We start from the raw sequence: 16,879 nt of genomic DNA on the forward strand, positions 1-16,879 counted from the left end.
TTTTCGAGATGAGGAATTCTATTCCCAACATCACGGAAGCTGAAGTCATCATTGCCTATGTCAGAGGACTCCATCACCATGACCTCCACTCCAAATTCAATCATAAGCCACCAAAGGGGATTATCGAGATGATCATGGCTGCCATTCAATATGGTGATGCTGAAGAGGCCAAAGTTTGCTTCAATGAGGATGCGGGCACTCACCATCCAACTCACCATAGCGACGATCGCCCCGATGAATGACGCCACAGTGACTACCATTACGACAACCGCGGCCACCGTCAGGACAGTGGACATGATCGGCCGGAAGGGTCTAAAGCTGGTCAGTATCACTGCCACCGACTAGACAACATCATCGCCACCATTGATGAACCTCGTGCCAAACGTAACTACAACGAGCAGTACAAGAAAATCCTCAAAGGCCCGTGCCCCTTCCACAAGAAGAGCAAGCACAAGATGAAGGACTGCCTTAGCTTGGCTAAGGAGTTCCAGGCCAAACAGAAGGATGACAACAACGATGATGGAGCTAGAGGTCACCAACCACCTAGGGACAATAATAACGCCTTCCAGGATCATGACAAACTGGTCACCACTATCTTCGAGGGCCTCGCCACCGTTCAGAACAGAAGAGATCAAAAACTCACCGCCCACCGGGTGCTCACCATCATTACAGAAAACATTATCGCTGACCCTAGCTATCGCCCCTGGTTCACCTTTAGTAGGGCTAACCAGTGGGCAGACATCCCTTACATAGGGCATTTCCCCCCTCATTCTCGATGCAACCGTCAAGAAAGTACTCTTCAGGAAAGTACTCGTCGACAGTGGAAGTGCCCAGAACCTCCTCTTCGCTGGAGCACTAAAGGAGCTGGGCCTTGGAGTAGAAGACCTCACTTCCTCCAACTCCTCCTTCTAGGGTGTGGTACCTGGCAGGGCATCCTGACCGCTTGGAGAGATCGCTCTCCTGGTACAATTCAGCATGGCTAGCACCTTCTGTGTCGAGCACATCAACTTCAACATTGCTGACTTCAACACCACCTACCACACTATACTTGGTCAGCCAGCTCTAGCCAAGTTCATGGCCATACCGCACTATGCCTATCTGGTATTGATGATGCTCGCGTCGGCAGGAGTTCTGGCTCTCCGGGCCAACCTCTCCATCGCCTACGCCTATGAAATAGAGAGTCTCTCCCTCGCCAAAGCCACCGACATCTCCATCCAAATGGTCAGTATGGTCAACGATGCCAAGATGGTGCCCGCCGATGACCTAGATATCCCAGCGCTAGAGCCTCCATGTGCCTCTGCCAAGTCTAAGGAAACAAAGGACTTTGGCCTCGGCCTCGACGACCCCACCAAGATCACCAAGATTAGGGCTAATCTCGACCCCAAATAGGAAAGCGCGCTCGTCTCCTTCCTATGTGCCAACGCTGACATATTTGCTTGGAAACCTGTAGACATGCCAGGGCTACCATGGGAGAAGATTGAGCACTCCTTGAATGTCTCGCTGACCGCCAAGCAGATAAAGAAGAAGCTCTAATGATTCATGCTAGACAAGAAGGAGGCTATTAGGGTAGAAATAAAATGGCTCCTAGCAGCCGAATTTATTAAAGAAGTGTATCATCCTGAGTGGTTGGCAAACCCAGTTCTTGTTCAAAAAAAAAGAATAAAGAATGGAGAATGTGCATTGATTACACTGATCTCAATAAACACTACCCTAAAGACCCCTTCGGTCTACCTTGGATAGACGAGGTTGTAAACTCCACCGCTGGCTGTGAACTCCTCTCCTTCCTCGACTGATACTCCGGCTATCACCAGATATCCCTCAAACAGGATGACCAGATCAAAACATCATTCATCATGCCTTTCGGTGCGTATTGCTATACCACCATGTCTTTTGGACTAAAAACGCTGGGGCGACCTACCAAAGGGCCATCTAGATGTGCCTTGACCAACAAATAGGCCACAACGTTGAAGCTTACATCAACAATGTGGTCATCAAATCCAAAACCGCCGACAGTCTCATAGTCGACCTCAAAGAAACATTCGCCAACCTAAAAAGATACAGATAGAAGTTGAACCCTTCAAAGTGTATCTTTGGAGTTCCATCCGGCATACTCCTGGGCTACATCATTAGAGCCCACGGCATCGAACCCAACCCTGATGAGGTCTTCGCCATTACCAATATGAAATGGCCGACCTACGTAAAGGATCTATAGAAGCTCATAGGGTGCATGGCTGCTCTCAGTCGCTTTATATCACGCCTTGGCAAAAAGGGACTACTATTCTTCAAACTACTTAAGGCCTCCGAACGCTTCTCCTAGTTGGAGGAGGCTAATACGGCTTTCGAGCAGCTCAAGTTGTTCTTAACGAAGCCCCCGATCATGACGGCGCCTCAACCAGATGAAACCCTATTGATCTACATTGCCGCCACTTCTCGTGTTGTTAGCACAGCTATTATCGTCGAGCGGGAGGAAGTTGGACACACCTATAAGGTACAACGTCCAGTCTACTTCATCAGCCTTAATGAGTCCAAAACTTGGTACCCTCAGGTTCAAAAGTTGTTATACGCCATTCTGGTCATGTCACGCAAGCTCCGCCATTACTTCGAGTACTATAAGATCACCGTGGTCACCGAGTTCCCTCTAGGGGACATCCTCCATAACAAAGAGGCTAATGGCCACATCATTAGGTGGGCAGTCGAGCTCGACACTTATTCCATAGAATTCAGAAGCAGGCCAACCATTAAGTCACAGGCACTGGCTGACTTCATCGCTGAGTAGACTAAGATCTAAGAGCCCATCCCCGCTGCTTGCCCCAAGCACTAGATAATGTATTTCAATGGTGCCCTCAACATCAATGGTGCTGGTGCTAGAATTTTGTTTATTACTATGACTAAGGACAAGCTCCGATACGTCCTCTGAATTCATTTTCCAGCTTCCAACAACGTCATGGAATATGAAGCATGTCTCCACGGACTTCGTATAGCTGTCGAGCTCAGCGTCAAACGCCTCATGGTATACGGAGACTCCACGCTGGTCATCAACCAAGTCAACAAAGATTGGTCTTGTTCTAGTGAAAAGATGGATGCATACTGTGCCGAGATCAGGAAACTCGAAGGAAAGTTTTATGGTATTGTCGGCACAAATTTTCGTCCTATGCTGGGGATTATCGATCCTACGCACTCCTCCCAAGATGTGCTAGTCGATTTGACCCTGCATTTGATAAGGAGAGAAAGCTAATCAGTAATTTAAGGCGGAACATGTTGGTGTTGCCAGACAGTCCTGAATGTGTGGCTCTGAGAGCTGATATGGAAGGAGATTGACTAAATAGCCAATTCCAGCATACTCATAAGAATAATTCAGTTAAAACCCATGGTGTTATGGAAGGAAAATCGGTTATAATTTAGGATGAATATCGTTATTTAGACAAATACTGGTCAATGGCAATAGGATGTCAACAATAATCAATTTATGCTAAGCCAATGACTGCAAGTAACTAAATCCCTTTTTATATAAAATAAGCAGCTCATCATCATTTAATCATTTAATAGAGATAAATCTAATGAACACATTAGATCTCATCTATTGTTATGACCAGTGGGGCATGAGGCAGAATCATGCAAGCCATAGAAACAGCAATAAATTTGACGACCCTAACTTATTACTAATATCAGTGGGGCATGAGGCAGAATCATGCAGGCCATAATACAGTAATAAGATCATGGGGCTAACACATCTTTCAACCTATCTTTACTTCAACGGTCTCGTGACGTGAACTGCATATGTGAAAACACTCAATATCGACTAGAACAGCCAATTCAGGCATAGCGCACAGTTAAGGTCATGCCCTATTAGGAACAGATCTACCAAGTAACGATCCCCACTCCACGGTGCTAACAGTGGGGTGTGAGGCAGAATCACACAGGCCATGATAACGGGCTATGGAACGGTTCTCATTAGCTAATAGATCTATTCAAGACCAGACATGCCTTAACCGCACACTATGCATGATCAAGATTGACATAAAACAGCTGATAAAACATAACTCATCGTTTAAGGTGCAGATTAGATCAGTTTAGATTAATAAATGATGGGTTAAACAATATATAAGGCTGATCTAGATCAATGCCAATCGGGTGAAGTGATATTGCTGTAATTAAATAAATAATGAAAGCAATAAGTAATATCAGTAACTTAATGAATCTATCCGAAGGACGCCACCCTTAGATAGAGCCGATAACTTGACCTTAATCTAGTTCAAGCAATGGAGGTCGACCGGATCGATGCAGCCATACTTGAACTAAACAAGAGTTGATAACTAGCTTATACCAGAATCGTAGTGGAGGTCGATCAGATCAATGCTGCCGTATGAACAAAAGTATAAGCCATGATGGTACTTATAGACAAGCCGGAGGTCGGTCGTACCGATGCAGCCCTAATCGCTGAAGAACTCACCAAGATCTACTCTACTCCTACTCCTAAGGGGTGGCCCAAGCTGAAAAAAGTAAGTAACTTGTATTTGATTGATTGTGTGTCCTCTTACAATAGCCGGGTCCAATATTTATACCCAGAGCCTAAACATGAATCCTACTCGAGCATGACTCATTACAATCTTCGGCATAGAAGAAAACATTCCTAATTAAAGATAACTTGGACCCTAATCTTTCCCTTTTTGTAGAGTCTGATATGTAGTTTCTTGGCACCAGCAGTAGCTAATCATCGCTATCTGCTGACGTCATCCAAAGAGATCTAATTCCAGAGTTGTATCTGAATCAGCTGATATCGATCCTTATGCAATCGATTCCTTGATTGGCACAATCTTGGAAGCCTTCGAATTTCTGCATTCTTCTCCCAAATTCTAGTGTAAACACATGCCCCCAATTTTGGGATAAAAGTGATTTTATTCCAAAATTCCTATTTATCCATTTACCACACCGCAAACCGTTCTATTCTGAGATATAAGCATGATTCTTGACTTCCCGGCCTAAGTTTTATATAATATCCCAACAGTACCTCTTCCAACTCACTCGGCCCGTCTACTTTTCCCCTTTTTCCTTGAGCAAATCTTAATATCCGATGCCGTCATCGCCAAGGCCTCAAACCCTAGCAAATCCTCTGTCTTATAAAGCCGTTATTCAAGCGTTCTTCGTCAGGTTCAAATCTACTTTGGCTTTAATGGTGACCAGTGACCACGTCCTTGAGGTATGCCTTCCAAGTTTCCCATTCTCCAAGTACCCGTCGCCACCCTGTATTTCTTTTTCCCTTAAATTTATTTCATCCGATTTCTAGGAAATGAGGAACGAAATCTTGTTCCATCAGCTGTTGCTTCCAATGTTTCCTTTCTTGGGCCTATGGGTGATCCTAATCCATCTAATTTCATCCATCAAGAAACCAACCAAATCCCCTTCAAACAGTCTGCAGTGATTTGTCCTCTTGGAATACCAAAACTCCCTTCAGAAATTGGCCCAAAATGCCTAAGGGATGGAGAAATTGGTTTCATAGGGTGTCTAAGAAAAAAGGTAGAGATTGGGAGGTTTATGATTTGAATCAATGCTTGACACTCTCATTGTCTAGGATGGAGAGGAATGATTCACTCTTGATTTCCACATCTTATTTCTGGTCCAACGCTCTTAATGCCTTTGTATTTGGTCATGGTCCAATGACCATCACTCTGGCCGATGTTTACATGTTGACCAGCCTTAGAATTATTGGATCAATGCAGCCTTATGAGTACTTGAGTGTCGGATCCAAGAAATTAGCCAAGATATCAGACAGCACAGGATGGGCTAGTTACATTCTGAACCATATTGGAGACGAATCAAATGTTAGTGAAAGGGAATATGTAGCCTTTCTAAACATGTGGCTTGAGAGATTCATCTTCTATGGGTCGTCTTGTGGCCTGACTTATAATCATAAACTCATGGCTGAGCATCTAGCAGTAGGCAAGGACATCCCTCTTGGAAAGTATCTGTTAGGAGCTGCTTATCATCTAATGTACCAGGTAGGTGCCCAATTACTGAAGAATGAACCAGTGCATGCTATCAGTGGCCCATGGTGGTTGATACAACTATGGCTTAACCTGTACATGCACAAGATTGTAAGTCTTGATCTCAAAAACCTGAGTTTCCCCTCCTCCAACTTTGATGAGGAATATAGAGGTGAAGAAGGAAGAACTCATTAGTGTACAAGCTATGGTGAGGTTGCATTGGCCATAACAATTGATATTGACATTGGCCACCTCTTCAAAAAGTTTTATAGAGGGTTTGATGCAGACATCCTAACTTGGCTGCCAAACGACGAGGATGAAAACAATGAGTTGATCTTCCCATTCAAATTTTGATTTGAATCAGGCTGCTCGGATGAGACGGCGGCTACAATCTTCAATTCCTTTATCAAGCCTTGCATCCTCCCAGCCAAATTTCATCATGGTCATGGTAAAATGGCCATAGGTTCCTTCCTCCCAGGCAACCTTCCAACCTATGAATTCTACAACCCCTCTTTTGTAGCTTGTCAGTTTGGTTTTGGTCAACTGCCTCCTCAACTTTTCTTCAAGGATATACTGAGGCCAAGAGATGATATTAGTGAAGTATTGGAAGTCTCTAGAGTTTTCCAACTGGGGTCAGATCTTCCTTTCCTTTGCTTGCATGACTGGGTCAGAGTCAACTTCTCTTCCACTCTCTTCGACTCTTGGTGGCAAGAATGGCATTCTCATCTTTTCTGTGGGTTGGTTCACCCTTTCTGTATAGCTCTAGATGGGGAATTTGCTTCTGGCAGAGAGGTAACTTGCCATTTATTTTCAAGAAAATTACTTGATGAATTCCTCTGCCAACTATTCTAATCGACCTTTTTAGGATGCTAAATTTGATCCTCCGATCTTGGATAGGAAGGGGCGTCCTATAGATTACCAGCCATTATGCCTAGTTTCAAGAATAGGATTGGCCGCACCTTCACTGAAGAAGTTGATGAAAACCCATGCTGCCTCCACCATCGTGACATATCAATCTTCAAAGCGCAAGGCAGCTCAAGGGACAACCTAGAAAACCACTACTAGGAAGAGACTCCATAGAATGAGACCATCAGCTACTTAGGTAAACAATTCATCTCCTTCTGCTGATCCCGTTCCTTCACAGTTATTGAGCATTGCGTCCTAGCCTGCTCTAGGTGTGAAACTACTATCCTAGGCATTTGACTCAGCACCAATTGAACCCCCATCGGCTGATCCTCAAAAGGAGCCGATTTCGGTTGAAATAACCGATGCTTCCATAACAGTAGAAAATGTGAGTTTTATCCTTGATGCTTGTCAGAGTATTTTCTTTAACTTTTTGATCTACTCGGTTTCCATCCTTCACCTAGCTTCTTACCATGCCAGATACTTCATGAGGAAACACCTACACAAGAGCAGGAGCCTGACAGTCCAGTTAATGATCTTATCGGTGTCGAAGGTGATCTTGTTTCCATTGACACTCAAACTATTGACTCCCTAGCTCGGCATACAACTGATGGTAAGGAAGTTATATGTCCCTTTTATTCTTCTACAATAATTATGAACTAAAATTTTCCTTGATATTGCAGATACCAATGTTGAAAGCTCGGAGCCGATTCAACCAGATGCTATTACTGCACCATCAGTTGTTCCTTCTTCTTAGATAGCGGCTACTACAGAGAAGGTACTATATCTTCTTTGCCATCCAATTGTTATAAACTGATTTAAACCTTCTAATCAAGATTTCCTTATACGCAGGCACTCGATCTTCCAGCCCAGAGTTATGCTTTCAATCTTGAGGAGTATCTTGATGAGGATGAAATCATATCATCATCCACTTCTTCCAAGGAAGTTTTGTCAGAAGAGACCAAAAATCAGCTAAGAGATGTTCTGCCAATGTTTGAGAAGAATATAGCTGATTTGGTCCAAGACATTGATTCAACGCATAGAGCCTTCTTGGTCATTAAGGGTAATCCATCTCTGGCTCTCTCTAGAGTTTTATCCCCTCTATCCATTTTTGAAGATCAGGTCCTGAGGGTGAAACAGGCTCAGAGGAATCTGTTCGATCATGAAACTTTGTTGGCCAAAGGGAACTCTAACAGGCAAGAGGCTAAAGAACTAACACAGTTGATTGATCACTTGAAGAACTCCTCCCTCAGTATTGACCCAGAATTGTCTCAACTGGAAGCCAGGCGTGTAGAACTTGAGAAGGAGCAAGATAATGTGAAGGTTGTCATTGATCATCATAAGTCCACCCAGGCTCAAATACTCAATGTCATTCAACAAAAGAAACAGGAATTGCTGGCCAAAGTCAGAGAAGACAGAGCGATCCAAAGTAGCCTCGAGAGCATTCCTAGATTAGCCGAAGAAGACAAACAATAGATCACAGAAGTTGATGCTATCCGGCTAGAAGTGTTAAAAGCAATCCAAGATGTTCTAGACTTGTAATTCATGTATCAACATATGTCTTGTGTAGAACCAATGACAACCATACTTTCTGTTGTCTCACTGTGTTTTCTTTGTTTTGGCTAAAGAGCTGAATCAAAAATAGTTGATTCCAGACCCTCGATCTTAATCCCATGTAGGTCTAAAAACATAACTTTTATTAAGAGAACCCCTTGATCTTCTATCTTTAGTCACCCCATGCCGTATTCCCATCGGTATTAGTGAGGTGGCGCTTCACCTTCTATTAATTGTGGTTGCCTTTTTAACGTCTCGAGGCATCTACATCTTCACTTCATGGCTTCAAATACTAGGCGAGGGCTCCAGCCTCGAACACATCTGCACTCACAACCGCTGCTGTTCCTTTGCACTTCTCCGCCCATGCAGAACTCTATAGCGGCCTTCCTCCCTTCCTGTAGATCCGATCAACTTCATGGACGGCGAGGACAACCATGGCAAGCGTGCGGCGGAGGAGGTCTCGGAGGAGAATATGCTGGTGAACCAGCGCCTGCGGCGCATGAGGTGAGATTGATATCTTTTGTTTGTGATGATGAACTGTTCTGATTTATCTTTACATTTGTTTTGAATTATAGTCTTTGTCCTCTTCCCAGGGCCAGCGAGCCCTCTAACGCTGCATCTTCAGCGCCAGCCTTGTCGTCTGATTCTTCTGACTCTTACAACGGCGATGACACTCGGTGTTTTCTTCAAGAGTGGAGGGCGGCTCAGAACTGCTATGCCGACGCAACTCAAGATAATTGTAGCACCAATTTTAAGAACAAAACCAGATACACACCATTTGTGAGCCTAGGAAGTCAAATCTCACATATAGCTACAAAAAAGGGTAATATCATAAGACAATGCCTAGTACATAGCGTATTAGTATAAAGAATATAACCTCAGAGTATAGATAGTAGAAAGACAACTCTGATCTTTAGGTGAAGACTCCACTTCCATAGGGACAACTGACTGGTTGATCACAAGCCTAATTCCTCCAAACTCTAGCAATCCAGTACCCATTCGAGATTTTTCCAAAGATTTAAAAAGTAAAGCAAGCATAAGTATATGCCGTACTCAACAAATATAACATGGGGTTCATGAGGCTCAAAAGGATGACACTGGTTTAACTACGATTAGCTTTTAATGAGTCATCTTTTAGCAATTGGGTGGCAAGAAGTTTATTCACAAGCCCATATAAACACATGATCAGGTAAACATGAATAATAAATAGCATAAACAATTAACCATTGGTGAGCATCTTCATCATCCATATCATTAGTGTTCATCATCTATTCCGTAAATGTTCCAAGGTTGCTCGTGACTGTGAGCACGACTGATATACCAGTTTTACACTCTGCATAGGTTGTACACTTTCACTGTGAGTCGTGATTTACCCTTTCGCCCGAGGTCACGAGCCTCTTGACCCACTACCAAGGAAGGTCGGCAGGGTTCACTATGAAGCCTTTCAAAGGTTTGTCTAACAAGTTAGGGCCACTAAGGTTTCCCCATCAGTAAGCATGAACCCCCCTCCAAGGAGTGACTAACAAAATACAAAGAAACCAAAGTGCACCCTCTTGGCTGGCCGAGATCATACAAACCAGAGCCCCTCTTGCACCATAAAGGTAACCTCTAACAAGCTAGAAAAGGTCCTCATACTGAGCTAAAGCCAGAGCCATATAGCCTTCACAGCTGTACTGTAAGTCCCGGATGATCACTTATAGATAAGTACTTAGGGAGAGGAATCTAGAGCATATAGAAAGTAGCTAAACACTCTAGCCCCCTGTTTCCATGTTGCTAAAAAGCATCTTTTAAGGTTTATTGCATATACCATTAGTCAAGTTACAAGATCATGGCTTTAGTTGAGCACTCGCATCATACTACCCAATGCAATAACCCATAGGAATCAAGGTACGTGGTAACAAAGTACTAGGAAATCCTTAGCGGTAGTCAAGGTAGACACATGTAGTATGGATTAAATGATTAAAGGTGTTTAGGACAACAAGGAAGATCCCATGCTATACTTGTCTTAAAACACCAACCCTTCAGTAAGCTTTAATCTTCAACGTTCTTCTTCTTCTTGATCACCATGTATATCTCACCGACTGGACAAGATCATAAAGCACCACACAAGCATCCATGCAATCATACATGAAGCAAACAATAGATCTAAATTAGAACAGTACACCAAACATAAAATTAGGATGAAAAGCTTATAAAACAAATTTAAGTCTTGCTACGACCACATAGACGCGAAAAGCACTCTAATCGAATCACGGCACTGCTGGATCAGTTGGCACCAGTGTGGGACGCGGTGGCACCATTGCTAGTGAATTGGAGCTCGGAGGACATCGTCACAAGCATGGGGAGAGATGAGGAAGCACGAAGTACTCAACTAGGTCATTCGTGGCAGCTCAGAGGAAATGGGTACGTCCTAGTGCTCGATGGGGTGGCTCTGTCATCCTAGATGAGGGACTTGGCAAGTGTCTAGGCATGACGGTAAAGCAGCAGAAGGCGTCTGCGGCGACGGCTCGAGCGAAGGGCGGCTGTCGATGAGAAAAATGGGTACGGCAGGGGCTCGGGTCGGCTTTTATGGCGTAGATAGCTTCGAGAACATAGCAAGGTGACATGACATGGATGCAGCGGACTCCCCAGTGGCGGCGCCTGAGGGGTTACAACGCGAGGAGGAAGAAGACCCCGCTGACAGATGGGGCTGGGGTGGCAGCGAGAGAGGAGAGGTAAATGACGGCGGCTTCGCTGGGCTTACTGCATACGGCTGGGCCAGAACGCGAGCTGGGCCACGTGGGAGAGTAGGCCAAACCGGAGTGGAAGAGCGGGAAGCAGTGCAATGCGGGCAGCTAGGCCGAAAGGGGAGGAGATGACGAATTCTTTCTTTCCTTTCTTTTTTTCAAATCCATTTCTAAACCAAATTTCAAAACCATTTGAAATTATTTTAAATTTTGGACAAAACCACTCATCACAGTAATAAGTATGCATCAGCATGAATGCACAAAAATGTTGCTAAATTCCTATGATAAATTTTAATTTAATGAAAATTTTTATTTTCCAATGTTTTCATGAGCACATAAATTCCAAATTAAATCATTTTAGCTCTATTTCCAAAAGTACAAATTTTAGGGCGTTACAATTCTACCCCCTTAAGATGAATCTTGTCCCCGAGATTCAAAAGATAGTGATAAAAGAGATATGGATACTCTGCCTCTATTCGATCTTCTTTTTTTTCCAAGTTATATCTTTCATTAAGAGCCATTCTAAGATCCTGGTTGGCCAATCTGCATAAGCATGATCGTCTCTCGTATTGAGATCCTCCAATGGTGTCTGCTCCTTTACACTAACATCTAAAAACTCATAGTCTAAATTACTATCCTAATAGGATGCACCTGCTAATAGGTCATTCTTGTATTCCTCAGGTGCAAGTTGAATACCCTCATACTCAATTCTTTCTCCTGACGGTGTGGTTAGAAGCACCGAACACTGGGCATACTTAATCACTCCTTTACAAGCAGATAACCATCCTTCTCCAAGGATAACATCAATGTCCATTAACTCCAAAACTATAAGGTTGGCCTCGAAGTTCTTCCCTTTTATATTAAGACTAACATTTGGGCATAAGTGGTTTGCCTTCTTTTCTCCTCCTAGAGAGTTAACTATTAGGGGTTTCCTCATCGGAAGCATAGTTATCTTATGTTCTTCGACATATTCCCTAGAGATGAATGAATGTGATGCACTAGGGTCAAATAACACCATAGCAGTGTCTGAGCTTACTGCAATCAAACCATAAACAACCTCCTTAGCTCCATGAGTGGTAATCAGATCCACATTGTTCAACCAGCCTTGAATGTAGTTTCACTTTAACTTATTGCCTTCCACCTGCTCCTTATGGATGTTCTGTTCTGACTCCTATTGCTGTTGATTTGGGCTTTGATTACTCTCAGCATACTTCTCAAAACAATCATTCTTATAGTGTTCAATCTCATCACAATCATAACCTTCCTTACTAGTAGAAACATTTGTCGTTATCAAGGTGATAGTGGGAGATGACAGACATGGCTTTTGAGAACTAGAATGCTGCACTTCATTATTAGGTTGATGATACTGATCTTGATCATTACTTTCAAGCAGATTCATAGGGTGTGACTGACATTCTGGTTGTGCAGCAAAATGGAGACGAGTATTCCTTAACTAGCGTTGAAGGTCATGTTTTCTCTTCTTCTCTTCCATCTCTCGACGCTTGTTCCCAATTGATCTGTCCACCAATATTTGATAGTCGGCATACACCACGGTCATCAGCTATAGTTGCAACCCATCATTTAGTCCTTTCAAAAAGCATTTTTGCTTTTTAGCATCACTATCCATCTCTTTTGGAGCATAGCGTGACAATAGAGTGAACCAGTTATGATACTCACAAACTGACATAGATCCTTGCTTCAAGTTGAGGAACTCTTCTTGCTTAAGTTCTACCTCACCTAACGGGACATGGTAGGACCTGAAATTCTCCTTGAATTCCTGCCAGGTGATAGCAGGAGCATTGTCTGGACGCCCATACTTAAATGACTCCCACCAATCTTGGGCAGTACCTTGCAGTTGACCGAAAGCATAAAGCACCTTTTCATGGTTGTCACATTGAGCTATGTCCAATTATCGCTCCACAGCTCTAAGCCAATCATCAGCTTCTAGTGGCTTGCTTGTATGAGAGAATGTCGGTGGATGTCCCTTCATAAACTTACTACGCTTGTCAATAGGTGGTGCTTGATGCGGGTTGTTCAACACATTTTGAGCAATAGTCTATAATAACTGAGTCTGCATTATCAAAGCTCGCTCTATAGATGAGGAATTGGATGGTGGTGGACTAGGATTGGCAGGATTCCTTCCAGCACCTTGTGAAGCACTTCTCCTGGTAGCAACCATCTGCTTTCAACATGTATGAATTAGAACTCAGTCATTCATAACATCATTAATTGTAGCTTCAAGAGATGACAAGATAGGATTGATGGCAATTGAGACAAGAGAACACCAAACCCAGAGATAACAAATACTTGTAAACGAAACGCTAGAATGTAAGAAACTTCATCTTACAAATCCTTCAACTTAGCTACCCCCTTAAGAAAAGAGCAACTAGGGGACACAAAAAGGGTAGCTTGCACCTTCTTCCAGATGAGCTAACTAGTATCAAGATGTTTTGACATCCCAATGATACTCTTGTGTATGGGCAAGAACAAGAAATATGAAATTCCTCACGAATAGAAAAAATAACAGCACAGTAAAACAGCTGTAACTCACATTCTGTTAATCCAATGAAGTTGCAGCTTATACCGTTCGAAAGATTATCAAATTATCCACAACTTCCTTATATAATACTTTTCCAAATTCTACAGTTTAGGTGGTCGAAAATGGTCCTCAACAGAAACTGCTCCAGGTTTTAAACAGCACAAATGCATCATCTTGTGATTTTCATAACTCCATGACCAAAATAGCTATCAGGCTGATTCTTGCGCTCAGAGAAAGATATGGAAGTCTACTATTGTCCAGAATTTTCTCATGATTTATGATCATCCAAAATCAGAGATATAAGCTGAAGAGTGTTGGCTGCTCCGAAATGACAGGATAGGGAAAACAGAAGAAAACCATAACTCATCTATCTATTGCACTGATCCTTATACCTTAGGCCTATAAACTAAATGAAACTATGGGAACACCCAACAAGATCATTGCATTCATGACAAAGATCCAAAACAATCATAAGCATAATGACAATTCAACAAGCAATAAAGAAGCACAATTCAATCATTAACTCAACTTGCGATACTATCGTCCTCATTATGCTAGGGGTAACAATCCTAAGACTTATCTTCAGATTATGCAAGAAGGTGGTAAATAACAGTTCTAAAAGCATATCAAATCAAGGAGTGAAGATGAGAACAAAGACTTTAAAATAAGCACCAATGTAGAGATGAATATCAAGGGTAGATATATAGTAGAGAAGAAAATATCAAGATTTATAGAACAAGGATTTTATAGCAATTTCAAAACCTTAAGATGGCCAATTTCAAACTAGGCTTGTGTCCTATAGTCAGCATTACACTGATACCACTTTGTAGCATCCGGTTTTAAGAACAAAACTAGATATGCACCATATGTGAGCCCAGGAAGTCAAATCTCACATATAGCTACAAAAAAGGTTAATATCACAAGACAATGCCTATTACATAGCGTATTAGTATAAAGAATATAACCTCACAGTATAGATAGTAGAAAGACAACTCTGATCTTTAGGTGAAGACTCCACTTCCATAGGGACAACTGACTGGTTGATCACAAGCCTAATTCCTTCAAACTCTAGCAATCCGGTACCCATCTAGGATTTTTCCAAAGATTTAAAAAGTAAAGCAAGCGTAAGTACATGTCGTACTCAACAAATATAACATGGGGTTCATGAGGCTCAAAAGGATGACACTGGTTTAACTACGATTAGCTTTTAATGAGTCATCTTTTAGCAATTGGGTGGCAAGAAGTTTATTCACAAGCCCATATAAACACATGATCAGGTAAACATGAATAATGAATAGCATAAACAATTAACCATTGGTGAGCATCTTCATCATCCATATCATTAGTGTTCATCATCTATTCCGTAAATGTTCCAAGGTTGCTCGTGACTGTGAGCATGACTGATATACCAGTTTTACACTCTGCATAGGTTGTACACTTTCACTGTGAGTCGTGATTTACCCTTTCGCCCGAGGTCACGAGCCTCTTGACCCACTACCAAGGAAGGTCGGCAGGGTTCACTATGAAGCCTTTCAAAGGTTTGTCTAACAAGTTAGGGCCACTAAGGTTTCCCCATCAGTAAGCATGAACCCTCCTCCAAGGAGTGACTAACAAAATACAAAGAAACCAAAGTGCACCCTCTTGGCTGGCTGAGATCATACAAACCAGAGCCCCTCTTGCGCCATAAAGGTAACCTCTAACAAGCTAAAAAAGGTCCTCATACTGAGCTAAAGCCAGAGCCATATAGCCCTCACAGCTGTACTGTAAGTCCCGGATGATCACTTATAGATAAGTACTTAGGGAGAGGAATCTAGAGCATATAGAAAGTAGCTAAACACTCTAGCCCCCTGTTTCCATGTTGCTAAAAAGCATCTTTTAAGGTTTATTGCATATACCATTAGTCAAGTTACAAGATCATGGCTTTAGTTGAGCACTAGCATCATACTACCCAATGCAATAACCCATAGGAATCAAGGTACGAGGTAACAAAGTACTAGGAAATCCTTAGCGGTAGTCAAGGTAGACACATGCAGTATGGATTAAATGATTAAAGGTGTTTAGGACAACAAGGAAGATCCCATGCTATACTTGCCTTAAAACACCGACCCTTTGGTAAGCTTTAATCTTCAACGTTCTTCTACTTCTTGATCACCACGTATATCTCACCGACTGGACAAGATCATAAAGCACCACACAAGCATCCATGCAATCATACATGAAGCAAACAATAGATCTAAATTAGAACAGTACACCAAACATAAAATTAGGATGAAAAGCTTATAAAACAAATTTAAGTCTTGCTACGACCACACAGACGCGAAAAGCACTCTAATCGAAGCTACGGTGAAAAAGATACATCTACCAAAAGATCTACTCATAAAAGAAAATATAAAACTATTAGCTTCATGTGTTTTAATTATATAAAAACATATATAAGATATTTTATAGATAATATAATTTAAGTCAAATTTAGGTTTAAAATATAATACTAAAGTAAAACAAATCATATTTTATTTATAAAACCCAATTGCACAATTATTATTCAAATTACAATTTAAACCATGAAATTTCAGAAATAGTGACATGGTAACCACTGTTACTAACATGTAGATCTCGTTGCTATGAATCTAACGCAACTTGAATGGGTCAAAATGGAGTTAAAACGTAGAAGATATAAATTAAATAAGATTTCTTTTATTAAAATAATAGATTAAATCTAATCATGAATTTTAAAAGTTGAAAACTTACTTAACAGTAGTATGAACATGTAGGTTATGAAATTATGAACCTAACGCACTTTGAACGGGTCAAATCAGAGTTAAAACAAAAAAGTTATGGCCTAAACAAATCTAGTGGCAAAACTGTAAATAGCTGAAAACGTATTTTCAATCTAACCGAAACAAAATATGCTTTCAAAAGAAGAAAATGAAATCAGGAAAGGCGCTAGGGACTGTGGGTTTGAAAACAGAGAACTGGAGGGGCTCTTTAGCAATATGGCATGCGAAGGGGTATGTTTTAATCTGGGCCATAGATCTCAGATTGGACGGCTCAACATGATTGTGTATTTCTATTGTATTTCAGGATTTGTTTTTCTATAAGAAAACGGCCATAATGTGTGGGTGACGTGATGATGATGTCGTCAAGCTAGCAAGAGCATAACTGGGCACGCATGGCTT

The 16,879-nt window shown here is 42.0% G+C and overlaps 1 protein-coding gene across 1 annotated transcript; it reads left to right on the top strand.

Annotated features, from left to right (window-relative positions):
* Positions 1-975: 975 nt before the first annotated feature.
* LOC136548331 (uncharacterized) lies at positions 976-1,389 on the top strand. The gene has a single exon (XM_066539899.1). The coding sequence runs from the start codon at positions 976-978 to the stop codon at positions 1,387-1,389; it is 414 nt and encodes a 137-aa protein (XP_066395996.1).
* Positions 1,390-16,879: the final 15,490 nt, after the last annotated feature.

The sequence above is a fragment of the Miscanthus floridulus genome, chromosome 4 (assembly GCF_019320115.1).
Source record: "Miscanthus floridulus cultivar M001 chromosome 4, ASM1932011v1, whole genome shotgun sequence".
Classification (NCBI taxonomy): Eukaryota; Viridiplantae; Streptophyta; class Magnoliopsida; order Poales; family Poaceae; genus Miscanthus; species Miscanthus floridulus.